The sequence below is a fragment of the Anastrepha obliqua genome, chromosome 2 (genome assembly GCF_027943255.1).
Source record: "Anastrepha obliqua isolate idAnaObli1 chromosome 2, idAnaObli1_1.0, whole genome shotgun sequence".
Classification (NCBI taxonomy): Eukaryota; Metazoa; Arthropoda; class Insecta; order Diptera; family Tephritidae; genus Anastrepha; species Anastrepha obliqua.
The window spans coordinates 87,924,419-87,948,731 of NC_072893.1; the positions used below are offsets into that span (position 1 = coordinate 87,924,419).

The window sequence follows — 24,313 nt, forward strand, 5'->3', positions numbered from 1 at the left end:
GATGATCTCTGAATGCAAACAAATTTACTTTTCTGTTTGTTTTTCACAAACAGTTGATAAGAAATCTTTGCTTTGAAGGAAGCTCATTGCAGTCAAACATTACCAAGCCAAGTAGCTGGCAACACCGTCAAATCACTTACGACCCCTAGCTCGAGAATAGGTAGTCAAGTAGTGCAAAAAGCAGGAATAAGGCAGAAAGGCAGGCGGCAGTCAGTTAACATACGGCGAGAATAAACGAATACAGGAATAAATAAAAAGCAGAGCGCTTGTGTATGCGAGTATACCCACGACGAATAGATACTTCGTTTAGCGATTTGTGAAGTTCGCTATACATAAAGTACATAATCGAAATTGGTGTTGCGCTGGTCACTGGTTTTGTCGCCTTCGTGCGTTCGCATTTGTGTTAATAAATTTAAATAAAAGTGAAAAGAAACTGAATAGTAGTAGAATTAATAGTTCGTATGTATGTATGTGTGCAGTTAACGTGTAGATCAACGTAATAAGTAAAACCAGCTAAGCAAAAGAATAATACGTACAAAAAAAAAAACTTTCGTGTAAGCAGCGTAATCAATGGCTTTATTGGCCAAGCTAAAGGGCAAAATATGTAGTGGCAGCTATAGAAAAGTTAATTGTTAGCGATGACAGCAAATAACAAAAGGCAGTTAATGTAGATTCTCTGACCGATAGGTACAATTATTGGTTAAGTGGTGGCCACAACTGTGGGCTATGGCTGACTGTCTCAACTCCGTTGCAGCTTTATTACAGTCAGTGCAAATAAGAGCCTATAAAGGCGATGGCGATGCCGACGTCGGCGACAACAGCAATTTGAAGTGATTGTTTTGATTCGCGTTTGGCATGAATGGAGTGCATATCAGATTTGCCAAGTCCGTGGGTCCTTTGTCGGCTCAGCTGGTGACTTTTATGTAGATATAATAAGTAGTATAGACTTAGCGCTGGCTGTTCAGCTTCACACAGCGGCGTTCCGTTGGTCCGAATATACGCACATCAAAGTTGAAATCGTGCCATTATATCCACTTGATAAAGTTCGTGTATGTGTATGTGTGTGTGCGTGTGTTTTTTTTAAATAATATTTGCCTGTGGGGACTAATTGAAAAAACTCCACTTGATGTGGTATACACACACATGAGAAATCGCTTTTCCCGGCAGCACACCTATACAACAATACTTGATTTTCTCTGCACTGTGGGTCGCGTAATAAGTGAATGTGTATAAATCAATATTTGGGCAGTGTATTGGAAGCAAAAAAAAAAACGTGATTTCAAATACAGCGTATATTTATGGAATGTTGTAGGAGAGTTGGAAAATTTATTGTATTTCAAAAAGTTAAAAATAAGTAAGAATATGCAACGCTTAGGTTTAGAAAAATGTATTCAGAATATAGCAAAAGTCAAATTTTAAAAATTTAAATTTTTATATGAAGAAAACACTCAACACCGTCAGCAAAAACAAAACACTTCAAAAGTCAACGCGATTTTTGAGCCACTTCAAACTTATGCTAAACTATACCAAAATTCAATGGGCTATAAGCCGCATACTCGACGTTTTTTTTTAATTCTCATTAAAACGTTTGAAATTTCTATGAAAATTTGTTGACTTCGTTTTTTAATTTGAAACTTGTATTTATGTGGTTTTTGTAGGGAAATAACTATATTTTCAAATTAAATTATTATTAAAATTAAATAAGACACAAATACATTTTCAAAACTTCCCAATAACTCCCTGTGCTATAGAATTTTCTGATGTATGTGAACTTTAGAGCTCCACTGTGTAAATTTTACGGCGTACGGCGAGAACAAATTCGCAGAAAAAAGTTCCGCTATTTTTGCTCTTCAGTAGACAATGCATACGGCCTACTCATAAATTATACTCAGTTTTGTGGCGAATTTCGCTTATTATCAATGTATTGGGGAGCAGAGAAAATCGCATTGCAGTGATTGCATTACAAAAGTGCGGTAAAAGTGCAAGTGAGATTTACGAATGCCGGAAAATTTAACTCAATCGTCTCAAGTGACAGACAGAAAAAGAAGAGGTCGTCCTTGCGTAGTTCGAAGCAGTGCAGCCATAAAAGCCGTTAGAGAAAGAATTCGCAGAAATTCGCTTAGAAAATCATCAATTAAAAATGACTGTATCGACCAGATCCATGTCAGAACTAATTAGAGATATTCTCCACAAGCAAACCTTCAACTCCACCTTCACCTCCACAACTGGTCCTATTTTGACAACGCGCTTGAGAAAAATTAGAGTCGACAGATGCCAGCAGCTTCTTCGGTGGCATAAATGAGCAGATTTCCACTGTTAAAGAAGTTTTTAATAAGCAAAACTACAAAATCTATGCTAAAACTTCCAAAGACGCAAACAATTTTGTTCCAAGTGTTCAGCGTGGCCACCATCCAGCCTCCTTAATTGTTTGGTGGGGAGTGTCCTGTAAAGGCGTTACATATCTTCATTTCTGCGAAAAAGAGGTTAAGACCGAGGCAAAAGTGTGCCGGGGATGTCTTGGAAGGCGTGGTGAAGCAGTTGAGCAGTACTTTCTTCAATGGAGAGCGTTGGGTCTTCCAGCAAGATTCCGCTGCAGCACATTAAAGAAAAACCAACCAGCATTGGCTAAAAAACAATATTGGGTTCATAGCTGCAGAAGATTGGCGCCTGGAAGTCCAGATCTGATTCCATTGGATTACACTTTGTGGTCAGAATCGGAGAACATGGCCTGTCGAAGACTTCACAGAAATTTGGAGAGTCTCAAAGAATCTTTGGTTCGAGCAGTGACGTCAATATCCATGGAAACTGTCACATCTTTTATGAACTTGAAAGCTGCTTGCAAATGAATTTAACCCTCCGTTGGACACCTTTTTTAAAGCTTTCAGTTGGGTTCCCGGGCTTCGCATTTTTTCGTCCTGTCCGAGGATCCTTTATAAAGGGTTATATCCACAAATCTATAGAAATTTTAATTTTGGGAAGCTGAAATCGCTAACCATAACAGAATTATGTTAATTTCACGTCCAAAGTCGAAAAAGCTAGCTAGGCCAGACCCGGGTAAAAATTGGCGCTGCCGGACAGTAGGAAAATATTATTGTAGTAAACTAGAAAATACTGAATAAATGTTTAGTTAATATTATTATTGGAAAACTCCAAAAGACAATTAGAAAATCCATCTTATTTCTTCGTGGCTCAACTTCGACGGCGTCATTCTAAGTAGGTAATTTTCGCCCAGGCTTAAAAAAATAGTTTAAATCAGTTATGGCTTCTCTACCCACAGTAGATTTTGCGTGGAAATTTTCTCTGGTTCAAAAAAACTAATCTCAACTCGTCTAACTTCAACTACTTCAGTACTTCTACGTAGAATATATTTGTTGTTGTCTCTTTTACTTATTCAATAATACTAATGTACTCAAATACTATATTTGAGATATTTGGCATGAAGGGTGTTCAATGAATGCGTTACTCCTCATTACTTATCCCAAGTATTTCGCTTGCAGCTGTCGAAGACTGTTTTGAAAGGTTTTTCTTCATAAATAGAAATTGGTTTGGTGGAATATGGGCAATATAGAGCTCTTTGTTTACCGTGGCATTCTTTTCGAGCATTTCCCAGTGCACCATGCCCTCCCAGTCCCACCAAACACATATTATGATCTTCTTTGGATGAAAATCGGGCTTGACTCTCGGCTTTAGCGTATCTTCTGAAGCCATCCACTCCTTTGCTTTGCTTTATATTGATGTATAGGCACCATTTCTCATCTTCCGTGACGATTCGGTACAAAAATCGCAGTTTATGAACGCGTTTTGCTCGATGACGGGCGAGATGCTGAGAATCAATTAGAAGACGACTTTCTTTGTTTTTTTCATTGAGCTCTTGAGCCACCCACCCAGGCTCCCAATGTTCGGAATCCCATTGAATTAAGGTGATTAGAATCGTTTTATGATCGCAGTTCATTTTTTCCACCAGTTCACGACTGGTTTGGTGACCGTTCTCCTTCAAGAGGGATTTGAAAAATTCTTCGTCGAATGCAGGCCTTCCGCTGGGAGACGTGTCATCGACGTCAAAGTCGCCATTTTTGAACTTTGCAAACCATTTCCGTGCTGTAGACTCGCCTATGGCTCCTTCTCTATATACGTCGCAAATGTCCCAAATGACCTCGATGAAAAGCAAAGAAGAGCAGGTGTTGAAAATGTTGATTTTTGCCTTCTGGGTATTCCATTTCTAAGCCTCAAAACTAATAAAAAATTAAATAACTCAAAAATACAATTAACCTAGTTTTGTAGAGCAGAAAGAGTTCTATCGAATGAATACTTACCCTTTGCCAAACAACAAACAAACCGTTGTAAAATAAAAGAAAATATAAAAACGCTATGGGCGTTTATCTACAACCTAATACAATAAGCAATAACAGGCCACAGCTTCTATGGACACACCCTATTTTCTGTAATATGAATGCGTAATTAATAATATTTAACAAACATTTTATTAGAACTATATCTACAAACCTGTTTTCTTTTACCCGCGTCGATTTTATTTAGTCTTTACTTTGCGTTTCTCCTTTCATTCGTAATAATAATTGTCGATGGCACAGAGAAAAAGTATCTTTATAATCCAAGACTATTTTATTATCTCGGATTTCGGGAGAGAAGTTTGCATGGATAATCTCACTTTTTGATTACGGGTTGAGAGTTAAGCTCGAAAAAGCAGATAATCTATTTATATGTGAACCTATTATAACATTTGTGGAACAACATCAAGACGCATACCACAAATAGGAGGAGGAGCTCGGCCAAACACCTAACAGAAGTGTACGCGCCAATTATTTATTTTTATTATAACAAAATAAGTTAGCCACAGTCAAAGAAAGAAATAATTTGAGAAATACAAACTAAAAAGTAATGTAAAGACTGTGAAAACTTTTGTTATTTAGTTTTATATTTACAAATAAAAATGTACGTATGTGGTAAATGCATTAGTGTACACTCGTGGTGTACCCTTTGAAAAGAAAGGGACCTGTTGTAGAAGTGAAAAGTGATTGGATTTTTTATGAGAAATGTGTAGTAAGCTATTATAGATTTTTGAGTACACTTTTGTATATTTATCTAACAGAGATTGGCTTATTGTATGGGTTGCAAGCGCACACTAAGCCAGTCATTCATTCCATAAACCTGATAAGAATTATAAAGATAAGAGCAGGCTAATAAAGCGAAAGTACGTGATGCGGCTCATATGCCTCTTATTAATTAGGGTGCACACTTTAGCTTCTCGGTTGAACAGTCGGCCCAGATGTTTTAAGCCCCCACATCACGTATTCATTACCCTAAATTTTCATTTATTGAATATTTTTAATTAATAATTTATGAGTTAGGATATCGAGCATATATAATACATATTATATAGAGTAAAGGATTAAAACACCCACAAAAATATCCTGATTGAGTTAATTTTTTTTTAAGCCAGCTGACTTTGAAATTCGAAATTTTATCTTATACTGTTTGTGGGAAATTTTCCAACTTCAAATGGATATAACTAAATCAGAGCTGGAAGGCTTTTCTTTCATAATAGAAATTTACTCTATTGTTTGCAGTAAGAGCGTTAAAGGCCACTTGATGTCAAGTAAATAAAGGTCAGCATATTTAACGGCCATAATCTCTCGTACAGTGAAAACGCAATATTAGCTGACAAAAAACGATTTGAGTTGTTTGTTGAGATCTGGTATCGATAATTTGCGATAAAAACACTTCTCAGCAAAACGGGAAACGCGTTAGTACTTTGCGATTTCAATGCCAGGGTGGTCAAAGAGGATTTCTTTGGTCGATCTGTCGGAAAATTCAGGCTCTATAACAGAACATCCGGCAATACTGAGGCTAATCAACTTCTAGGGCCCGCACATGCCTCTGTGTAGCATGAAGTGTTGGCTCATATATCCAAGAAAAGCTTGTCGCGAGAAAGCTGAAGTTACAATAGACAGCCAACCTTTTCCCAACTCAGCTCACCTTCCTGTTCTCAGAGCACTGCACAACGAAACGATATCTGTGAGGTTACATAACACCGTTGAAGAAGTCATGGGCTTTGAGTGACCTCGAAGGGGGTTGAGGAATAGTGAATCGCCACGAAAAAAAGATGCCACATAAAAGATCAGGCTTCGATCGAGCACAATACGACATGTTCGGGAATAATATCAAAAGTTGAAGAGGAAAGCGAGACATATTTTCCGTGAGAAGAAGAGAGTGGTTAAAATATGTTCGTGCGAAAAACTAGTCATGTTAACGCTTAACAGAAAAAACGCTTGAAGGTGCGGAGCCTTACAGAAGGGTTTAAATCTGAGGCGATTTCTTTTAATAACAAAAACGGCGGCCTCCAAAATACACTTAGCATATAGAGGTTCCACATCTCCGCGTTATTGAATAGTAGTTGCGGATATGGTAAGGTGCATGCACCAGCTCATTTGCAGAATTTGGTCGGATGAAGCCATGCCTTCCCGCTGGAACTTAAGGGGGGACCCTCATTTATCGGGTCAAAAAAATCGATTTTTTGGAAATAATTTTAATCTATTCTACAACTATTTAAGAATATACTTTCAAAATTTCAAGTCGATATCTGTATTTTTGAAGGAGTGACAAAATTTTTAACAGGACGCGACGGGTGGCCTGATCGCCTGTATCCAAAACTTTAAACGCGTTTTTCTCGAAACATCATTTTTCGATTTTGTGTACACAATTGAGAACGCTGTATTGAACCAATCAGGCTTTACAATAGCTCATTTCAAAGATAATTAAATTGTTTTCAATGTGACATTAAGTGTTTTTTTAAAAAAAAAGATTTTCATATTTTTTTGTAATTTTAAAGTCAATTTTTATGCATGAAAAATCACTTTTAACATAAAACTGGGTAAAAAATATCAATTTCGACATTTTTTTTTTTAAATCAAAATGTCACATCGAAGGTATTATCCTAAAGTTTTAAAAAAAATTTGGTTTTTTTATTTCAGAAAAAAATTCAGAGCGCTAGAATGTACACAGATAGAATGAGGTGCCATGGACGAGGTGTATATTTCCATACTTAAAATGTTTTTTTTCTTCTCCGAAAATTTTTGTAGACAGTCAAGACATTTATTAAAGTACTTTATGAATTACAAAACGTTTGAAGTTATTTTACCTGAGAAAAAAATTCCCAAAAATGATGCATTTTTCGACCGTCTAAATGAGGGTCCCCCCTTAAGTCTACTCTGCCCAGTCCACATAAATGCGCCAAATACCGAAGGAGCAGTCTTCTTAATATAGCATATAAAGTCCTATTGGGCGTTCTGTGTGAAATACTAGTCCTGGTAAATGAACATCGATTAAATATTCACTGAACGCCAAATTTTGGAAAATACCCGCAAGAAGAGGCCCAACAAATCACCTCGTTGCTATACAAAATCACGTCAGCTCCGTCAGAATTGGAAAGAACCTGTCCGAGCCGTTTCACACTAAACGAGGCTTCACATAAGGGACTCTCCATTGAGCGATTTTTTAAACTGGTAGTGGCGGCCGCAGTAGCCGAATGGTTTGGTGTGTGACTACCATTCGGAATTCACGGGGAGAACGTAAGTTCGAATCTCGGTGAAACACCAGAATTAAGAAAAACATTTTTCTAATAGCAGTCGTGCCTCGGCAGGCAATTTCAAACCTCCGAGTGAATTTCTGCCATGAAAAAGCTCCTCCTAAAAAATATCTGCCGTTCGGAGTCGGCTTAAAACTGTAGTTCCCTCCATTTGTGGAACAAAATCAAGACGCACACCACAAATAGAAGGAGGAGCTCGGCCAAACACCCAAAAAGGGTGTACGCGCCAATTAAATGTATATAGTGGAGGAGATGCGGTGTGAATGCGGAACTAAACGTAGGTAGCACAATATTTTACAAAGGCGTGCAACATCAGAACTAAGATACTTGAGTTCTTATGCAAATTTATTCGTGTGTTTTTGTGTAATTTCTTCTTGTATCCTTGTTCGTATTTTCATATTTCTCTCACGCAACTGCACAAGTGTGACGTCACGCCTCCCTTATCGGTACAATATTATTTTCTATCATTCTTTTTGCTAACGAGTGCTACTTCGGATTAAGTAAGTAATTGAGTTGAAAAGCCCTCTCTCGACGAACAAAAATCAGATCAATCATCCAGCAGTATCTTGGATGATAACAACACCTGATGTGACGCCCCTTGGAATGTTCGAGGGAAAGATTCTGTAGAATATTTATGGACATTTTTGCGTTAGGGACGGTGAATATCGAAGGCGTTGGAAGGATGTGCTGTATGCAGATTAAGAAAAAGTGCAGCGGATTAAGAGAAGGACTTGGCTTCGCTTGGCATTTCTAACTGGTGTCGGTTAACATTTGAAAGAAACGACTAGGACGCTTGAACTACGCCAAAATCGCTTAGGTTGTTACTACGGTAGTAAATCATAACTTAATGTTGTTGTTTTTGCTGTTACATGTACAGGGAAAGCGGCTGGGTTGACAGTCCTTGGTAGTTTTAGTAAAAATAACTCTTCTCCAATATCCACTTTAATTAAATAAATTTAATTTAATTTTAAACTTTTTTTATGAACAATTATTTTTCTTATAGAGAGAGGTTTTTTAATTACCTCTATAATAGTTACACTTTTTTTCTTATCCTTGAGATATGGAGATTTTTCACCCTCTTCAAAAATTGTACGACCTATAAAAGTTAAGCGATGCATATACCTTATGCTCCAAGTATTGAATTCAGGTGTATTCTGTATTTCAATTTGGTTTGGAAAAGCAAAGCGAAACAGATTCCCCATTGTTTTAAGGATTACATACATATACTTGATCCCCATTCCTCTCAAAATAGATTCCAGATCGTGGCGCAGAATATGTTTTCTTTTTATCGTTAATTAAAATGTTCCAATGCGCACACTCGGGTCCGGTATTGCATTCCATGTTGCAATCCCCTGACACCCAGCAATTTGTACAGTTTATTATATACATATCTATTAGGGCGGGTCGATTTTAAAATCGCTCATTGCTCTGTGAAAATCGTATTCTAGGGATCAAAATAAGAAACTTTGCCGAAGGAACCATACCTCTAAAAGGAATTCTGATGTCCCCCAATTTGGGTCGAACGAAAAATCCCACTTTGACCCATTTGGAGTGCTCCAATCGAGTCCAAATGTATGACCGACCCCCACTAACTTTGGACGGCCGATCCACCCATGCCAGTGGCACACCCTCTGGAACTCCCTTGGGGGGTTCCCCATACAATCATTTCAAAATATCACCATTTTTGGCCTTTACATGAGAAAAGAAACTAAAAAGTTCGACCCAAATTGGGGGACATCAAAATTCCTTTTAGAGGTATGGTTCCTTCGGCAAAGTTTCTTATTTTGATCCCTAGAATATGATTTTCACAGAGCAATGGGCGATTTTTTTGCCTCCCCACAAATCGATCCGGCCTAATATCTATCCAACTAAAAATGCCAAACGTGCAGGAAATAAAAATCTAAACAATAAAAAACATACTTATTCAAAAATTGAGATAGTTTCACGATTTTCGCTATGTCAGAAGTCTAAAATTTCCCACATTCTCTTGTCGTCCATAGCCAATTTTTGCAAAGAAGCTATAAAAACAAGATGGTGCATTTCCTGGTCCGTTACCCCACACAAACTCACCTCGTTTATTTCAACACGCAACAAAAAAAACAAAAATAGTTCTGATTTGAAGCTCTTTTGAACTAATGTACGGTGTCTGAAGAATTCAATCAACAGAAACAAAAATGCACGCCATTGTTGTTTCTGATCTACTGCTACTACCTTGAAGATGTGCCTCAGGATATACAGAATAAGAAGGTGGCACCCATCTTGTACTGCTATTATGTTTTCAGTGAATTTGACAGAATCAGGGGTGTGCCTGACGTCACACTGGTGCAGTTTGTTCGTGTGCTTTTTGTATAATTCCTACTTGCATTTTTCTAGTGGTTCCCAAGCTTTTGCAACAGTATAATGCCACATAAAAATTATTTCTCTCTCAGTGGCGCGATCTTGTATTCTATCACTCTTGGATGTGCCTTGTATTACATTTGACCATTTCGTGTACGTTTTGTTCCACTGTGCCACACACATACCCACGCACAATGACAAATTGTATTAGTGCGAATACTCACAAATATTTACATACATGCATACATACCTATAAATATAAACACATGCATGCGCGGTGTATATGCATTCATGTATGTATAGTAGATAAACATGAAGACAGACAATCGCAGCGCTGGTGATTCTTTGATTTGTAGAATGTATTACTGCTGTAGCAGTGTGTCTAGGCATGGGTGGCTAGCGGGCGTACCAGTTGAAGTGCTGGGAGGGTGGGTGTGTTAGTGTGTGTCTCAATTAGTATTGCCGACAATAACAAAGAGTGTCGGCAGCGACAACTACAACCAGACCTGTCAAACAGGTCCGACGTCCGTCACATCAGCAGCAGCAGCAGCAGCGGCAGTCGTCGCAAATAGTCAGTTGGCATTCAATTCAGTCAGTTGTTTTACTCTGAGTTGAAAGGCGGATTTTCGAGTGCGAAAAGTTCGATTTTTCACAGCGAAATTTTGTTAATTTCAAAAGTGAATTTTACTCTACGTAATTTTTCAGTAATTCGTTGTGATTTCTACAAATCTTGACGTCTGCGAATTCTTCGTGAATTGTGCGTAAATGCATTTGTTTTGTTATACTTTCGTTTTCTTGCTGTAAAGTTTTCAATTTTTTTTGTCTAATCTGTGTGCAATTTTCGGCGACACTTTGACGTATCCGCTCAGCTGCACGGTCTGTCATCTTACAAAAAAATATATATTTTTTTTAGTTTTTTGGTTATTTTGAGGTGACCCATCATTCGCTACCGTCAACGGCGCTACAGCGAATGTTACGTTGTTACTTAACTTCGCAATTTTAGGGTTTTTTTCAGTTCACGCGTGTAGCGTGGAGTACGGGAAGTGCGCCTGATTCAAACCATCACACAAAACATAGTAACCCCGCCACAACCGGCGGTCGCCATCGTTTAGCCACATTTTTTTTAGGGAGCGTTGAACGGCTACTAAACAGGAAGACAGCAAGGCGGACACAAAAACGCAGTCATGCAATAATAAAAGCAACAACAACAACAACAACGACAACAGAAAAAGCAATCATTCAGTTGAACGGCGACAGAACAAAGCACAGCAAGGCAAGGCAAGGCAGGGTTTAACGCCAACAGAGCTTTCGCTTCGGAAGGTGGAGCTGGGGCGGAGTCGGAGTCGGTGCCGAACCAGTCAGGCAGTCAGCCAGTGAATTTACGTGTGCTTGTATATGTCTGTATGTGTAACTACTGATTGCAATAAATGCAGTGGATGGCTAGCTGTCCGTCCGTCTTCCCGTCCATTCAACCAGTAACCCGTCCTCGTCGTACGTCGCGCTCCCCGACATTGCCTACACTAGGCCATATCTGTTTGTTTGTTCTAGTATTTGCATGTGTGCGTATGTGTATGTGTAATAATATATGGTCTTACATTCGCGGCGAAGTGTTTGCGTAAGATAAGTCAGTTGTGTGATGGGAAGGATTAAAATTGGCCGGGTCGTGAAACGCGTTGGATGCTCGTTGATCCGTTGATACGACTACGTGTGTGTGCATGTGTCGGTACGGAACAGCTGCGGAGTAAAAGTGCAGGTGCCGGGGTGTCGTGGAGTAATTGCGTATTTATTTAGAACGATCGCGAAAAGTGAGCGAAAAATAGTCACGTCCATAAACGAATTATTTTCTTTTTAACATATGTATGCATGCACATACATACATACATATGTACACATACATAACACTGATCTAAAATTTTACTCACGTAATCAGTTCTTACCTCCGCAGGCAGCCAGACAAAGAACAAAGACAGTAATTATAAAAAACAAGTATTATAACTTTGTTTTTTAATAAAAAAGTGTTAAAGGTCTGCTGTGGCAGCCAATCGCATGCGAAAAGCAAAAAACAATAATAAAATATAGTATAAATAGAAAATAAATTATCAATAAAGCAAGTGTTGCGGCAAAAATCAGAAACAAAAACAAACAACATGGGCCAAGTTTTCGGCAACCCGAACAATGTTCACGGCGAATATCCAACGTCGACGAGCAAATATGTTGGTAAGTTATAGCGCAAGCAAGAAACCGTTAAAAAATACATGCCTTAATAAAAATAAAAGTAAAAGGCAATCTTAAATGTAGGAATTAAAAAAAAACAACTATCGAATACAAAAGAAAAAAAAAAAGACGTAAATGCATGCACATCCATATGTGTGTATGTAAAAATAGATGTATATATGTATATAGTAAATATGCTTATAATTAAATGTGCAAGAAAAAAGTAAGAGGAATACTAGAAACATCGTTTGACAAATACTCATGTGTACAGTGACGGACACAATTATTTTGACAGATCATAACAAATGACTATCAAAATGAGTTTTTTATGTGAAACGTGCACGAAGAACATTGTCCCAACTTATCGCCCATCTACTTCAATATTGTCATAATAAAAAAAAAATTCTTCAGATAAGAAGTAGAAATAACCACACCTCCTCTTTTATGTTGTTTAAAAAATTCACGTCGATATCTATTAACAGTATTTCATTAAATGAAAATAGTTACTTGAAAACGTCGAAGCCATTTTTCCCAACACTTTGGTGGCGATGTTTTTATAATATACATGGCGCAAAGCTTCCGAAATATTTTTTTAAGCTTCACCTTATACCAAATAAAACGCCAACTATATTTTATTTATTTATTACGGACTTAAGAAATAAATTAAATGATTATACAACATATTTATATTATTTACAATTATATATATTATATTATACAGTGGACTCTCTCCTAAGGGACACCTACCATAAAAAAATGTTTTTCAGTACATATCACAAATCCTTAAGAATTAAAAAAAATTTTCTCTTGAGCGGACAACTCTCCCATAACACGGACAAATTTCTCAGTCCCTTAGGTGTCCGCTTAAGAGAGATTACACTGTAAAATATAGATAGTTTCTATCAAATGGGGATTATAGCAGCATTTTGAAAATGTTCATGTTAACACAATTTTTTATTTGAGTTGGTAGTTCGTTAAAACATTTTAATCCTTTATAGAATATAGTTTCTTATCAACTTCTGTTCTAAGCAGCGATAGTCTAAAACTCTTACTTTCCCTGAGTAAATATGTGTGGGTTTCGTGTATGTATCTTAGGTTATCGCTTAGATAAGACCTGCCTTGTTTTATATTAAGCTCGAACTTCATAGCGTAATAAAATATTTGCTGTTTCACGCTCAGCCATAGAGTTGTACTTTTTCCGTACTTTGGGAGGAATTGATTGAATCTTAAGTTGTGCGCCTAATTCTTAATTTCGAAAAATTTATTAAATTGAGTAATTTTTCTTACCCACAATAGCTAAATGCATTTATTTTAAAAATATTTGAGTTTATAAGCATTTTTAAGGGACTTACGTACTGATACCGTTCGATGTTTTTTTTAAGGTATTCCTCGATTTTAAAATTAATTTTTTTTTAAGTACAAACCGATTATATCTAAACTCTATATTTCGTGGATATCGCCTTAAGTGAAAGCATCTTGGTGCGAAATCTTCAATTTAGTTTCCAATGGTAAACGCTTTCGATTTGTCATTGCACCTTCTGAACGATACAAAATAGCACCGACCACACGAAAAAATAATTTGGAACTTTCAAAGTCAAAGGTAATTTGGAGTTAAAACAAATTACATGCATAAATACATATTTCGAACAATCAAAGTACCGTTGATTTAACGAAATCTTAATTTTTTGCGAAAAATGCGAAGTTTAACACGTTCACGCTGGGGCCGATTTTCATGTTTTTCGCTGTGAGGCGACGTGCGAATTCATGCAGCTCTTCTAAATGTCGTCGGGCGTTGTTGTTACAAATAAATGTTTTTAACTAATATACGTTAAATTTTCATTATTTTTTTTTTTGCTAATAGCACAATCTAATGCGTACCACCGCCGGATAAGTCGGTTCTACGTTACTGGGACGACCCGGATTTACTATGTATATATCCGGCCAAGGACTATCACTCCATTAGCACTCCCTGTACATGTATGGGGAATGTTTTTACTGCTAGAACAACAACAACCGCCCGATGAGACAGTCTAGTGTGGGCCTCCGGTGGTACGCGCCGGTGTGAATGTGTTAAGCTGAAAACAAAAACACCGTTCGTTAACGTTCGTGAGATAATTTTGATGGTTCGTTAAACCGAAAATTCGTTATTCCGAAAGTTCGTTATACTGTAATGAAAAATGTCTGGGGGAGGAATGTATTGAACCAGAAGCAAGGAGAATATAGTCTTGCATTCCCACGGATTTATATCCGACCAAGGACTTGTCACTTTAGCACCATTCCCCGTACAGGTATGGGGAATGTTTGTGCTGCTACAACAACAACAACAGAACATAGTCCCAAGTTTTTTACTTGAAAATAGATTATATTATGACGCTTTTGTTCTTTGGACTGAAGTAATCAGTATAAAAGATCTATTGAATGTCAGTTTTTGTTTCTAGCGAAACGGTGCGTATTCTTTACTTATATCGGATCTCACTCCGAAAAATTTTTATTTTTTTTTTTTATTTAAAAAAACATCAATGTTGCATTATTATAAGTCGAGACGTTTTTAATGACGCTAAAGTCAAAACTTTGAGGCAACCAGCCGATTTTAATCATTTCAATTACCCTGAAAAAACGTTTCACTGGTGTACTTCTGTGGCCTGAGGTATTGTCATGCTACAGAATAAATGATTCCCTTATCAGTTTGTCCCCAGAAGAAATTGCGTGATTATTTAAAACATGCAAATACTGATTTTGGCCCATAGAACCAGTAACCGGCACAAAATCACCCAAGCCGCTGTGAGCAATACGTACCCAGAACACTACTGAGCGTTACTATGACTCAGTCCTATGCAAACTGTAATTTTTTTTCTGAAGATTGTGAAATTCTTACATAAATCTTACGTTAGTATAAGTAAAGAATGTCCACAAGAAAATAAAATAGAAGTCCGACTATGCGCTAACTAAAAGCAGACGAAGAATATAACGAAGGCCAAGGGTCAATTTGATGCATTTTAAAAATTTTAATATCTCCAAAACTACTCACGAAAAAAGTTAGCCAAAACGATTGCAATTCTTTTTCATTAGAAATAACTGTGAATAGCGTAGCCCGAGTTGGACAAAAACGTTTGAATTTTTATTGATTACATCTTAATAGTTCTATCGAACCTCATTTTTTATAGCGGAACGATGCGTAGTCTTTAGTTACACCCAAAATCACCACTCATTTGTTTTGATATCTGGTGGATCCAATGTCTCGACGTCCAATGTCAAAAAGTAAGCCAATTTGGCTTAGCTTCACTATTTATAAACTTGTAATAATCGCTGAATGGTTCAGTGCGTAACTATCATTCGGAAGGCGTAGGATCGAATCTCCGTGAAACACCAAAATGAAGAAAAAGTTTTTTCTAAGAGCGGTCGCCCGTCGGCAGGCAATGACAAACCTCCGAGTGTATTTCTGCCATGAAAAAGCTCCTCATAAAATATATCTGGCGTTCGGAGTCGGCTTAAAACTGTAGGTCCCTCAATTTGTGGAACCAATAGGAAGAGGAGCTCGGCCAAACACACAAAAAGGGTTTAAGCGTCCGTTATATATATAATAATAATATATTTTTTTTAATTTTGAGCAGTATTAAGGTTTTTTTTTATTTTTTCACCCCCAAACAAATTCAGTTTGACTTACCAATTAAAAAAAATTCTATGGAAAGTCTAAATATTCCGGTTTTTAGTGTAAATTATTATCATTTTTTCAAACCAAATGCGCCATTATTTTGTATTGACCCGATTCAAAACTAAAGTGAAAATATAACTATTTTTATAGCTTTTTTTGTCGAACTACTTGTGGCGCTGACTGTAGTTAATGACGTATTGTGTATATTTGTGCACCTGCTTCTATTACACTATATGTACATATGTACATATATATGTAAATCTATTAATATGTACATGCGTGTATGTGTTAATGTATGGGTCATAACGATCAATACCAATAGTCGTGCAGGTAGGTACTACACTCTAATTAGACCACTATGCAGGGGCAAGTGCAAATGACCGCAATATTCAATCGATTTACCGGAATAGGCGAAAAATAATGTTAAAAGCGATGTTTAGAAATGTTATATGAAAAATTTCTATGTGGTGTGCAAGTGTTGCTTTTGTTCTAGAATAGATCGCAATTAATGTTTTTGTGTACTAGGCTTATTTTGTATAGGTGTTTGCATTTCTTAGCAGCGCTATCTGTTTTCGACTCGATCGTAAAAAGATAAGTAACAAGCAAAACAATACTCGAAAGTGATAAGAACTTTTTGTAAAAGAAATCACTAGTAATTCAGAAGAAATGTCGTTCTAAAAAATTACGCATTCATTTATTTTAGGTGATTGCACCATGAAATGATAATCTTTCATACATACACAAACACTTAAATAAAGCCAGTTAAGTTCATGAAATCTTAAATAAATATTCAAATATATTCTTTCATAAACAAAATTGCACTCAACTGAAAAGGGAAGGTTTTAACTCTGTATCAAACTGCATTTTCGAAAGTGTATGAGGGTGGTCAATAAATTTTTGAAAATTTAAGTAATGAACAATGTGTTCGCACGGCATACTAGTGCAGTTACGTTCTACGTTTCCCCAATTTGTGGTACCCTCCAAGTAATTCGAATTTTCGCGTTTCTTCATCGATGAACTCTTCCTTCGGCTCATCTCCTTCTATCGAGCCATTTCTAATTCCGTGCCAAATGTGGTCGTTTTTTTGCTTCATATCTGCACCAAATCGATCCAACAAAGTTGGGAATCGTTTTACTAACCTTTTTAAGCTAATCGACATGAATGTCACCGTGCACATCCCAAAAACTGTCGCCATGGCTTAGTTGCCCGACAAACCCATTTTGATCTTTTTCGGTTTCGTTTCACCACAAGGAAAAGTACACTGTGTTGATTGAAGTGCACAAAAACTCCTTCGGATTGCGCTAATTTCTGCTATGGTGACCTCAATAAAGCGACCAGAACGTTCGGCTCCACTTGCGCTAATATCGCCGCATCACAATTAAAGAAACGAGTGGTGGTGGTTGGTTCCAATTGTTAGTTAAGTGCCTTCAAAATACTTTTCCAAGCTTTTGTTAACATTGTATGATGGTTAACAAATTTTTTTAAAATATTCGCGTATGCAGGGTTACTAAATTTTGGTATAATAAAGTGGGAGTTCGAAGAGGCTTAAAAATTGCATTGATTTTTTACAAGTGTTTTGGTGACGGCGTTGGGAGAGAAAATGTTGTTGTTGTTGAAAGGACATGGCTTGGTTGAATTTCAATACAGGTCGCTCCGGTAACGTAGAACCACCTTGGCCGGTTTTTGGCGTAGTTTGTTGGCAGATATAAATTCAGGTCCTTCGATTAACATAGAAGCGACTGTAGTAAAGGTTGCTGCTGTTTTTGTAACAGCATAAGCATTCCTCGCCGTGGCCGAATGGGTTGGTGCGTGACTACCATTCGGAATTCAGAGAGAGAACGTCGGTTCGAATCTCGGTGAAAGATCAAAAAATTAAGAAAAAGTTTTTTCTAATAGCGGTAGCCCCACGGCAGGCAATGGCAAACCTCCGAGTGTATTTCTGCCATGAAAAAGCTCCTCATAAAAAATATCTGCCGTTCGGAGGCGGCTTGAAACTGTAGGTCTCTCCATTTGTGGAACAACATCAAGACGCACACCACAAATAGGAGAAGGAGCTCGGCCAAACACCCAAAAAGGGTGTACGCGCTAATTATATATATATATAAATATATAATATATGTCACCTTATTTTTTGGACACAGTAGTATATATGGACGGGAATGCTCCTGGAGTGACAGTCCTTGGCTGGTTATAAATACGGGTCGTCCGGTAATGTAGAACCGACTGCCGTTGGATTTGCGTCGTTAATTGCAAAGTTATTAAAAAGTTTGCCGTGTTCCTCTTTAAGAAAGTTTTGTCTCGTTCAAGGCGTTTTAGAATATTGCATTGGATTTTGTTTTATATTTAACCGATTCTATACTTAGCACACAACCAAATCCCGAGGTGTTTTTTTAAGAGAATATTTATATAGTTTGCTCCAAAAGAGATGCAGCCGCACAAACCAGTACACACACCCTTTATATCTCTTAAGCAGAATACGCTGGCCAGTCTCCGCCAGGGTTCGCCTTCACTTAGCTCGCCACCAAACATGTGAATGTGTTGCTACCAAGAGAGAATATTTGATTGAAATCTGAAGTTGTGAGCTTCTTAAGACGCATGCTAAGGAATCGTTCCTATTCACTTTCAGACGAATAACAGTCAAAAACGCTCTTCGCGGAATCATCCTGTCTTGTACTTCTTCTATCGAGTTGCTATCGCGTTCGTACTTTGCGTGTACCGCAAGATAAAAAAGGTGTCAAATGGCTCATTTTTCTATTATAATATAAGATGCGAAGTTTTTGCCGAGAAACGTGATTTAATATTTAATCTTCTAAATGGATACCTCTACATAATTGATATTAGATTAGAATAAAATTGTTAAATCGATTTTGTGTTTGGAAGGTGGCAAGTGTCTGGAAAACGAAGAAAGATACAGCATCGCATAACACGTTTGAATGTTCAACCTGTGTCGTTTGGGAATGGTCTGAAGTGTTTCCAATTTCACGTACTTCAACCTTGCAGAACTTATTCGCTTTACTAAAAGAGCTTTCCGTCTGAGCCTTTGATTTCACGTACTTCAACCTAACGGATTTTATTCGCTATACTAAAGGCTCTTTCCGTCCGAGACTTTGTGTCACTTATTGATGCGAAGTTGCTTAGATTTTATGTACCTCAACCCTGCTGATCTTATTCGCTTTACTAAAAGGATTTTCCGTCCGAGCATTTGTGTAACTCAGTGCTGCGTGTGTGCAGCGGCGTTGGTTATGGTTGATGTCTGTGTCACATTAGTCTGTATTTCTTCACCCTGAACAGGCTATCCGTGGAAACAGTGGCATATTACTTAGACGCAACAGATTTAATAACTTGCAAAGCAAGAGGTTGGCAAATTTGCTCGTTCAAATAATATTTCCCATGCAACTTGTAAAATGCATTATTTTTGCTTAGATTCTTTATTAAAAAAATTAATTCTAATAACGGTATATAGAGCATTTTATTAATGCACCTAGTTAATATAAGTTTTTTGTGGCATCCCCACACATGACCTTTAACCAGAGATCAGATCGCAATTGTTAAGTTAACTTTATTAGTACACAGCTGGTATTTGTATGTGTGTGCTGAACTCCATTAAACAATTGCGAAGTCCATGTGAACATTTGGTTTAACAATCGCATGTTGGCGCATTCACTTTTTCTGCTCAACGCAGCGATTAGTCATCGCTTGCAGTTAGCATTTACGTCACTTTTCAATATTTACTAATTAGTATCTAAATATGTACATATATACCCATGCATGATAACTATTTTTGGTTTTATTTGTACTTCCAGGTATTAAGTGTCCAGTATGTAACAAATTTGTGTTGCCCGACGATATTGAATGCCATTTAGTTATGTGCCTCACCAAGCCACGACTGTCATACAATGGTGAGTGTAATAATTAAAACAAAACCAAAGAAAAACAAATAAGATTATATCAGTAATTAATGCATGCAAAGTCGACTGTGTTAAAATTGATATTGCTTTTATTTATTTATTCATTTATTTAATTATTTCATGCATTAAAAAATTTCTTACTCAATCACTCAGAAAAAAACTCGATTAGCGTGGTCGTTCACTTACAACATTTTTTTCATATTTTTCTAACATTTCATTTTATGCAAAAATATCGAATTAAGAAAATCTATTTTTACACGAACATAAACAACTTTGAAAAGTATTTATAATTATAAAGATTATAAAAATACTTGCCTTCTCAACTGACTCCATATAGTCAAAGCTACGAGTATGGATTCGTAGGTAGACCTTTATTATTCCATTGAGTTTCTAGGTAATTATTTATACATTCCCATAGCGAATAAGCAACGGTCATTATATGTACAGGGTTGGCCATATTAAACTGACCCATGTGATTATTAAAAAAATATGGAAAAAGAAACATTTTTTTGTGTTTCATTGTGAAAAACATTTAATTTAGTTCAAGGAGATTCGTTTACATCACTTTTTGAATATGATATCGCGCAAGTGGTCGCCCTTAGCTCGTATAGCGTAATGTGCCCGTTTTTCGGCGTTTTCCATAGTTTTGGCCAGCGTCTCGGCCGATATGGCGGCTATTTCCCGTCGGATATTGGCCTTAAGTGCGCCTAGTGTCTTTGGCTTGTTGACGTAAACCTTAGATTTCAAATTACAGTAAAAAGTTATAGGGTTACTCAATGGGTCAGTTTAATATGGCCAACCCTGTATTTATTACACCGGTCAGGTTTTTCAATTATTATGAGTGGAAGTTAGCAGAAGGCAATATGCTGTATAATAAAATATTCACATTTGAAAGAGTATGAAAGTTGTAGTACGAGTACATAGCTCTGATTGTGTGATAAAAACAAAAAAGTAATATAAAATTTTTAAATTAATTTTTAATTAGTTCTTTACGAAGGTCTTTTGAAAAGCCCGTGCAAAAATAAAAACTACGGCTGGGGATACGTTACACTAGACAGGGCTAGTTTACTGGGGCGGCAGCCCTTGGGCGGGAAAAACCCGTGTCATTCCGGTAACGTAGAACCGGCTTCCATGGGAATGCATAAAAACCACCTAACTTTTGGGGCAAACCTTTTTAATTTTTCAACATAGGCTCCTTTTAGGCTTATACACCTTCTCTAACGCTGTTCTAGTTTGTTGATCCCTTCCGAATAATAGGATTTGTCCAAGTCTGAAAAATAGCCATTCGTTTCTGCGACCGCCTCCTCGTTAAAATAAAATCTTTTTCCCGCCAGCTATTTCTTCAAATTGGTGCAGAAATAGTACTCCGAGGTGTCGGAGGGAGCCAAGTCTGGAACATAGGGGTGATATTAAACGAGTTAGAACCCTATTTCCATTAATTTTGCGACCATAACTGCGGAGACGTGAGCTGGTGCATTGTCGAGATGGTAAAGGAAAATCACTCGACTGCCTCGGTTCAAACGATTGCTACACACAAAGAAGTATATCGATCTGGCTGAAACTTGGTGTGTGTCCTTCCAAGAGTTGCTACTAAGTAAACATAACCCCTTTTCAAAAAACATAACATTAAATATAATTAATAGTTGAAGTTAAAATATAACACAAGTTGTGACAATTTATTTATTTCATTTCATCATTCAATTTTAATAATTTTTTTAATGAAAATATAGCTTATACTCCTATAAAATCCATATAAATCGTGTTTTTAAACTTTTTGCAAATTAAAAAAAAATTCAACAATTTTCATTAAAATCAGAATTTTTAAAGAAATTTCGACTATAAAGTTTCAGAGCTCATTGAATATTTGAATTTGGGTATAATAAATTGCCCCTCGGCAGGCAATGGCAAATCGAGTGTATTTCTGCCATGAAACAGATCCTCATAAAAAACCATTAGCCTTTCGGATGCGGCTTAAAACTGTAGGTCCCTCCGTTTGTGGAACAACATCAACACGCACGTCACAAATAGGAGGAGGAGCTTGGATAAACACCCAATAAATGGTGTAGCGCCCCTTATATATTATATATAAATATCAATTGATTTCTGCCAAACATTCGTTATATGGTATTATATAAAAAAAAACATAAGACCGCCTAACTTGTCGAAACCTTTCCATAAGTTATTTATTTAATTATTTAACGCAATGCATATACGAGGTGTGGCTGGCATGACGCTGTAAGTATTTTTATTTTAGTTTCACACATACAGTAATGGACAAAAGTCTACATATACCCCCTATTTTCGTTAGCTTGAAAGTCTGTTTTTGCGTTTTCCCCCCATAACTTTTTTATTTTATGCGAATTTATTGTGATTAGGAAAAGGTTTCGAATTAAACTGTATCAATACATTTTTCAATAAAATTGTTCAAATAGGTTTGGAAATAAGGTTTGTATGCACACTTTTGTGCATCACCGTATCTATTTTCTTAATATATCACCTTCAATGGAATGGGCGTATATTCCCTAAAAGACTACGCAGATTGAAATGGAAAAATGAATTGTAGTTAAGGTGAGAAAACTAGGAAGATATTGTCAAAATAGTAAAATTTCGTAAACAAACATTAAAAATAACTTGTCGAAAAATAAGGTTAGGTTAATAAAAAAAGATATTAGAAGAGAGTATAGAAATAAAAATGTTAATTGTAAAGAAGAAAAGAAAATAAAATATAAACAAACTTTCAGTTACGTCAGCTCCTCAACTGATACTGTTAAATTCACTGGGAGCCGAATAGCAGTAGCGATCTTCTCTATTCTTTACACCGTTATAGCTACGGGGACCATCAATATGAATCAAAAATGTAGAAAAACTTTTCAAATAATAAACAAATAATAGCAACTATTGACCTAATATTAAAAAAAATATATATATATATATATATTATTGCTCTGTGAAAATCATATTCTAGGGATCAAAATAAGAAACTTTGCCGAAGGAACCATACCTCTAAAACGAATTCTGATGTCCCCCCGATTTTTAAATCCACCCGCCCTAATATATATATATAAATAAAAATATATATAATATATATAAATGTATATATATATATTTATGTATACAAGGTGGCACAAATTAATCACGCTACCGGAAAATTTATAACTTTTGAAATGGCGTCGTACGTCAATCGTATTTGGCACTTGACAAGCTGCGTATACATACAGTCAAGTAATAGAGCGGGTAAAGGTAAAAATAAAAGTGTCCATTACGGAAAATAAATTTTTGTTTAGTAAACAATTTGGATGATTAATTTTACGGCACCTTGTATATGGCTATGTATGTATCTCTATCCAATTTCAACTACAAACTTAAGGCACACTTTCTTCACTGATATTCATTTATTTTTAAATTAATATGTAAAATATGTAATATGTAATTTCATAGAAAATAATTTTTTATTAATAACCATAATATTACAATACCCGGCATTCGTTGCTATGCCTCGTTGAATAAAATCAAAACAACCAATCAGAAAAATATCAAGCAAAATTATTTTTAGTAATTTTCTATCTCTATTTTTGAACTTTGCATTTGGGTCACAGTTGAACAGCTTACGCGGATTATGAAGTCTAGAGTGTGCTATAAATAGTGGAAAATAGGAAAAACTACGATTTTTTAGATTAAATTTAAGCAAATATTCGATTATTAGTGACGAATGAGAGTGGTTGCGCGGCCTGGGGGCTGTGGGAAGGGAGTTCCATCATAAAAACATGCCTATAACCTTCATTGGGTGAAAATATGAATGTATAAAAATGTTTACGTCATTTGGTGTTGTCGTTTCGTAGTGATCCGCGGACAACGTGCAGACATTCACCTTTATAATATAAATTTGTTATGAAAACCAAGCCCATTATATAATATAACAAAAACTATATAAATCCAGATTTCCAGCTTTGCATGAAATTAAGAAAAAAATTAAACAAATTTTATCAAAATTTCAAGCTTTTTAACTCCTTGCCGTGCTATTTAGCTCGACGAAACTCGGGGCCAAGTGTTACGCGTGAACGCGTGGTAAACAGATCAGACTGGTGCGCGAGAAAGGTCACAATACGAGCCGAAATGTAAATGCCTCTTATATAAACACTTTACACAATACTGCTGTTCCGGAAATAAACTCTTAATATCTTTTGTATTTATTAGTTATTTGAAATCCATTCATTACATCGATTCATTACATTGCGAACTATTCACGAGCCTGGCTCGTCATATTCATGTTTGGGCCAACATTTTTATCACGAGTCAGACTCGTTGAAGCACGGCAAGGGGTTAATTAGAATTTAGGAAAACATTTCGGTTGCAATTCGTTTTATAGGCTCTTAGATTTTTTTTTATGGAATAAAACGCGGGACACTTGAAAAATTACGCAGGACAGACATTGGAAAACCAGTGCGATTCTGCAAAAATTTGGGCGGATAGTCACCGTAGTTATAACGCTCTATGCGAATCTTTCATGGGTACTTCCTTCAGGATGCGTACCACATTCTCTTTTAAAGATGCTGTGGACTAAAATATTTTTCCTTTGAGGAAACAGATCAACGTCTAATA

The 24,313-nt window shown here is 36.5% G+C and overlaps 1 protein-coding gene across 2 annotated transcripts in view; it reads left to right on the plus strand.

The window, feature by feature from the left end:
• Nucleotides 1-24,313, plus strand: part of LOC129237105 (E3 ubiquitin-protein ligase ZNRF1) — a 37,319-nt gene that overhangs the window by 6,713 nt on the left and 6,293 nt on the right. For both annotated transcript variants that reach the window (XM_054871535.1, XM_054871534.1), the window contains exon 2: nucleotides 19,610-19,705. In XM_054871535.1, coding sequence (XP_054727510.1) covers nucleotides 19,610-19,705 — 96 coding nt within the window. The remainder of the gene's footprint in view (nucleotides 1-19,609; nucleotides 19,706-24,313) is intronic.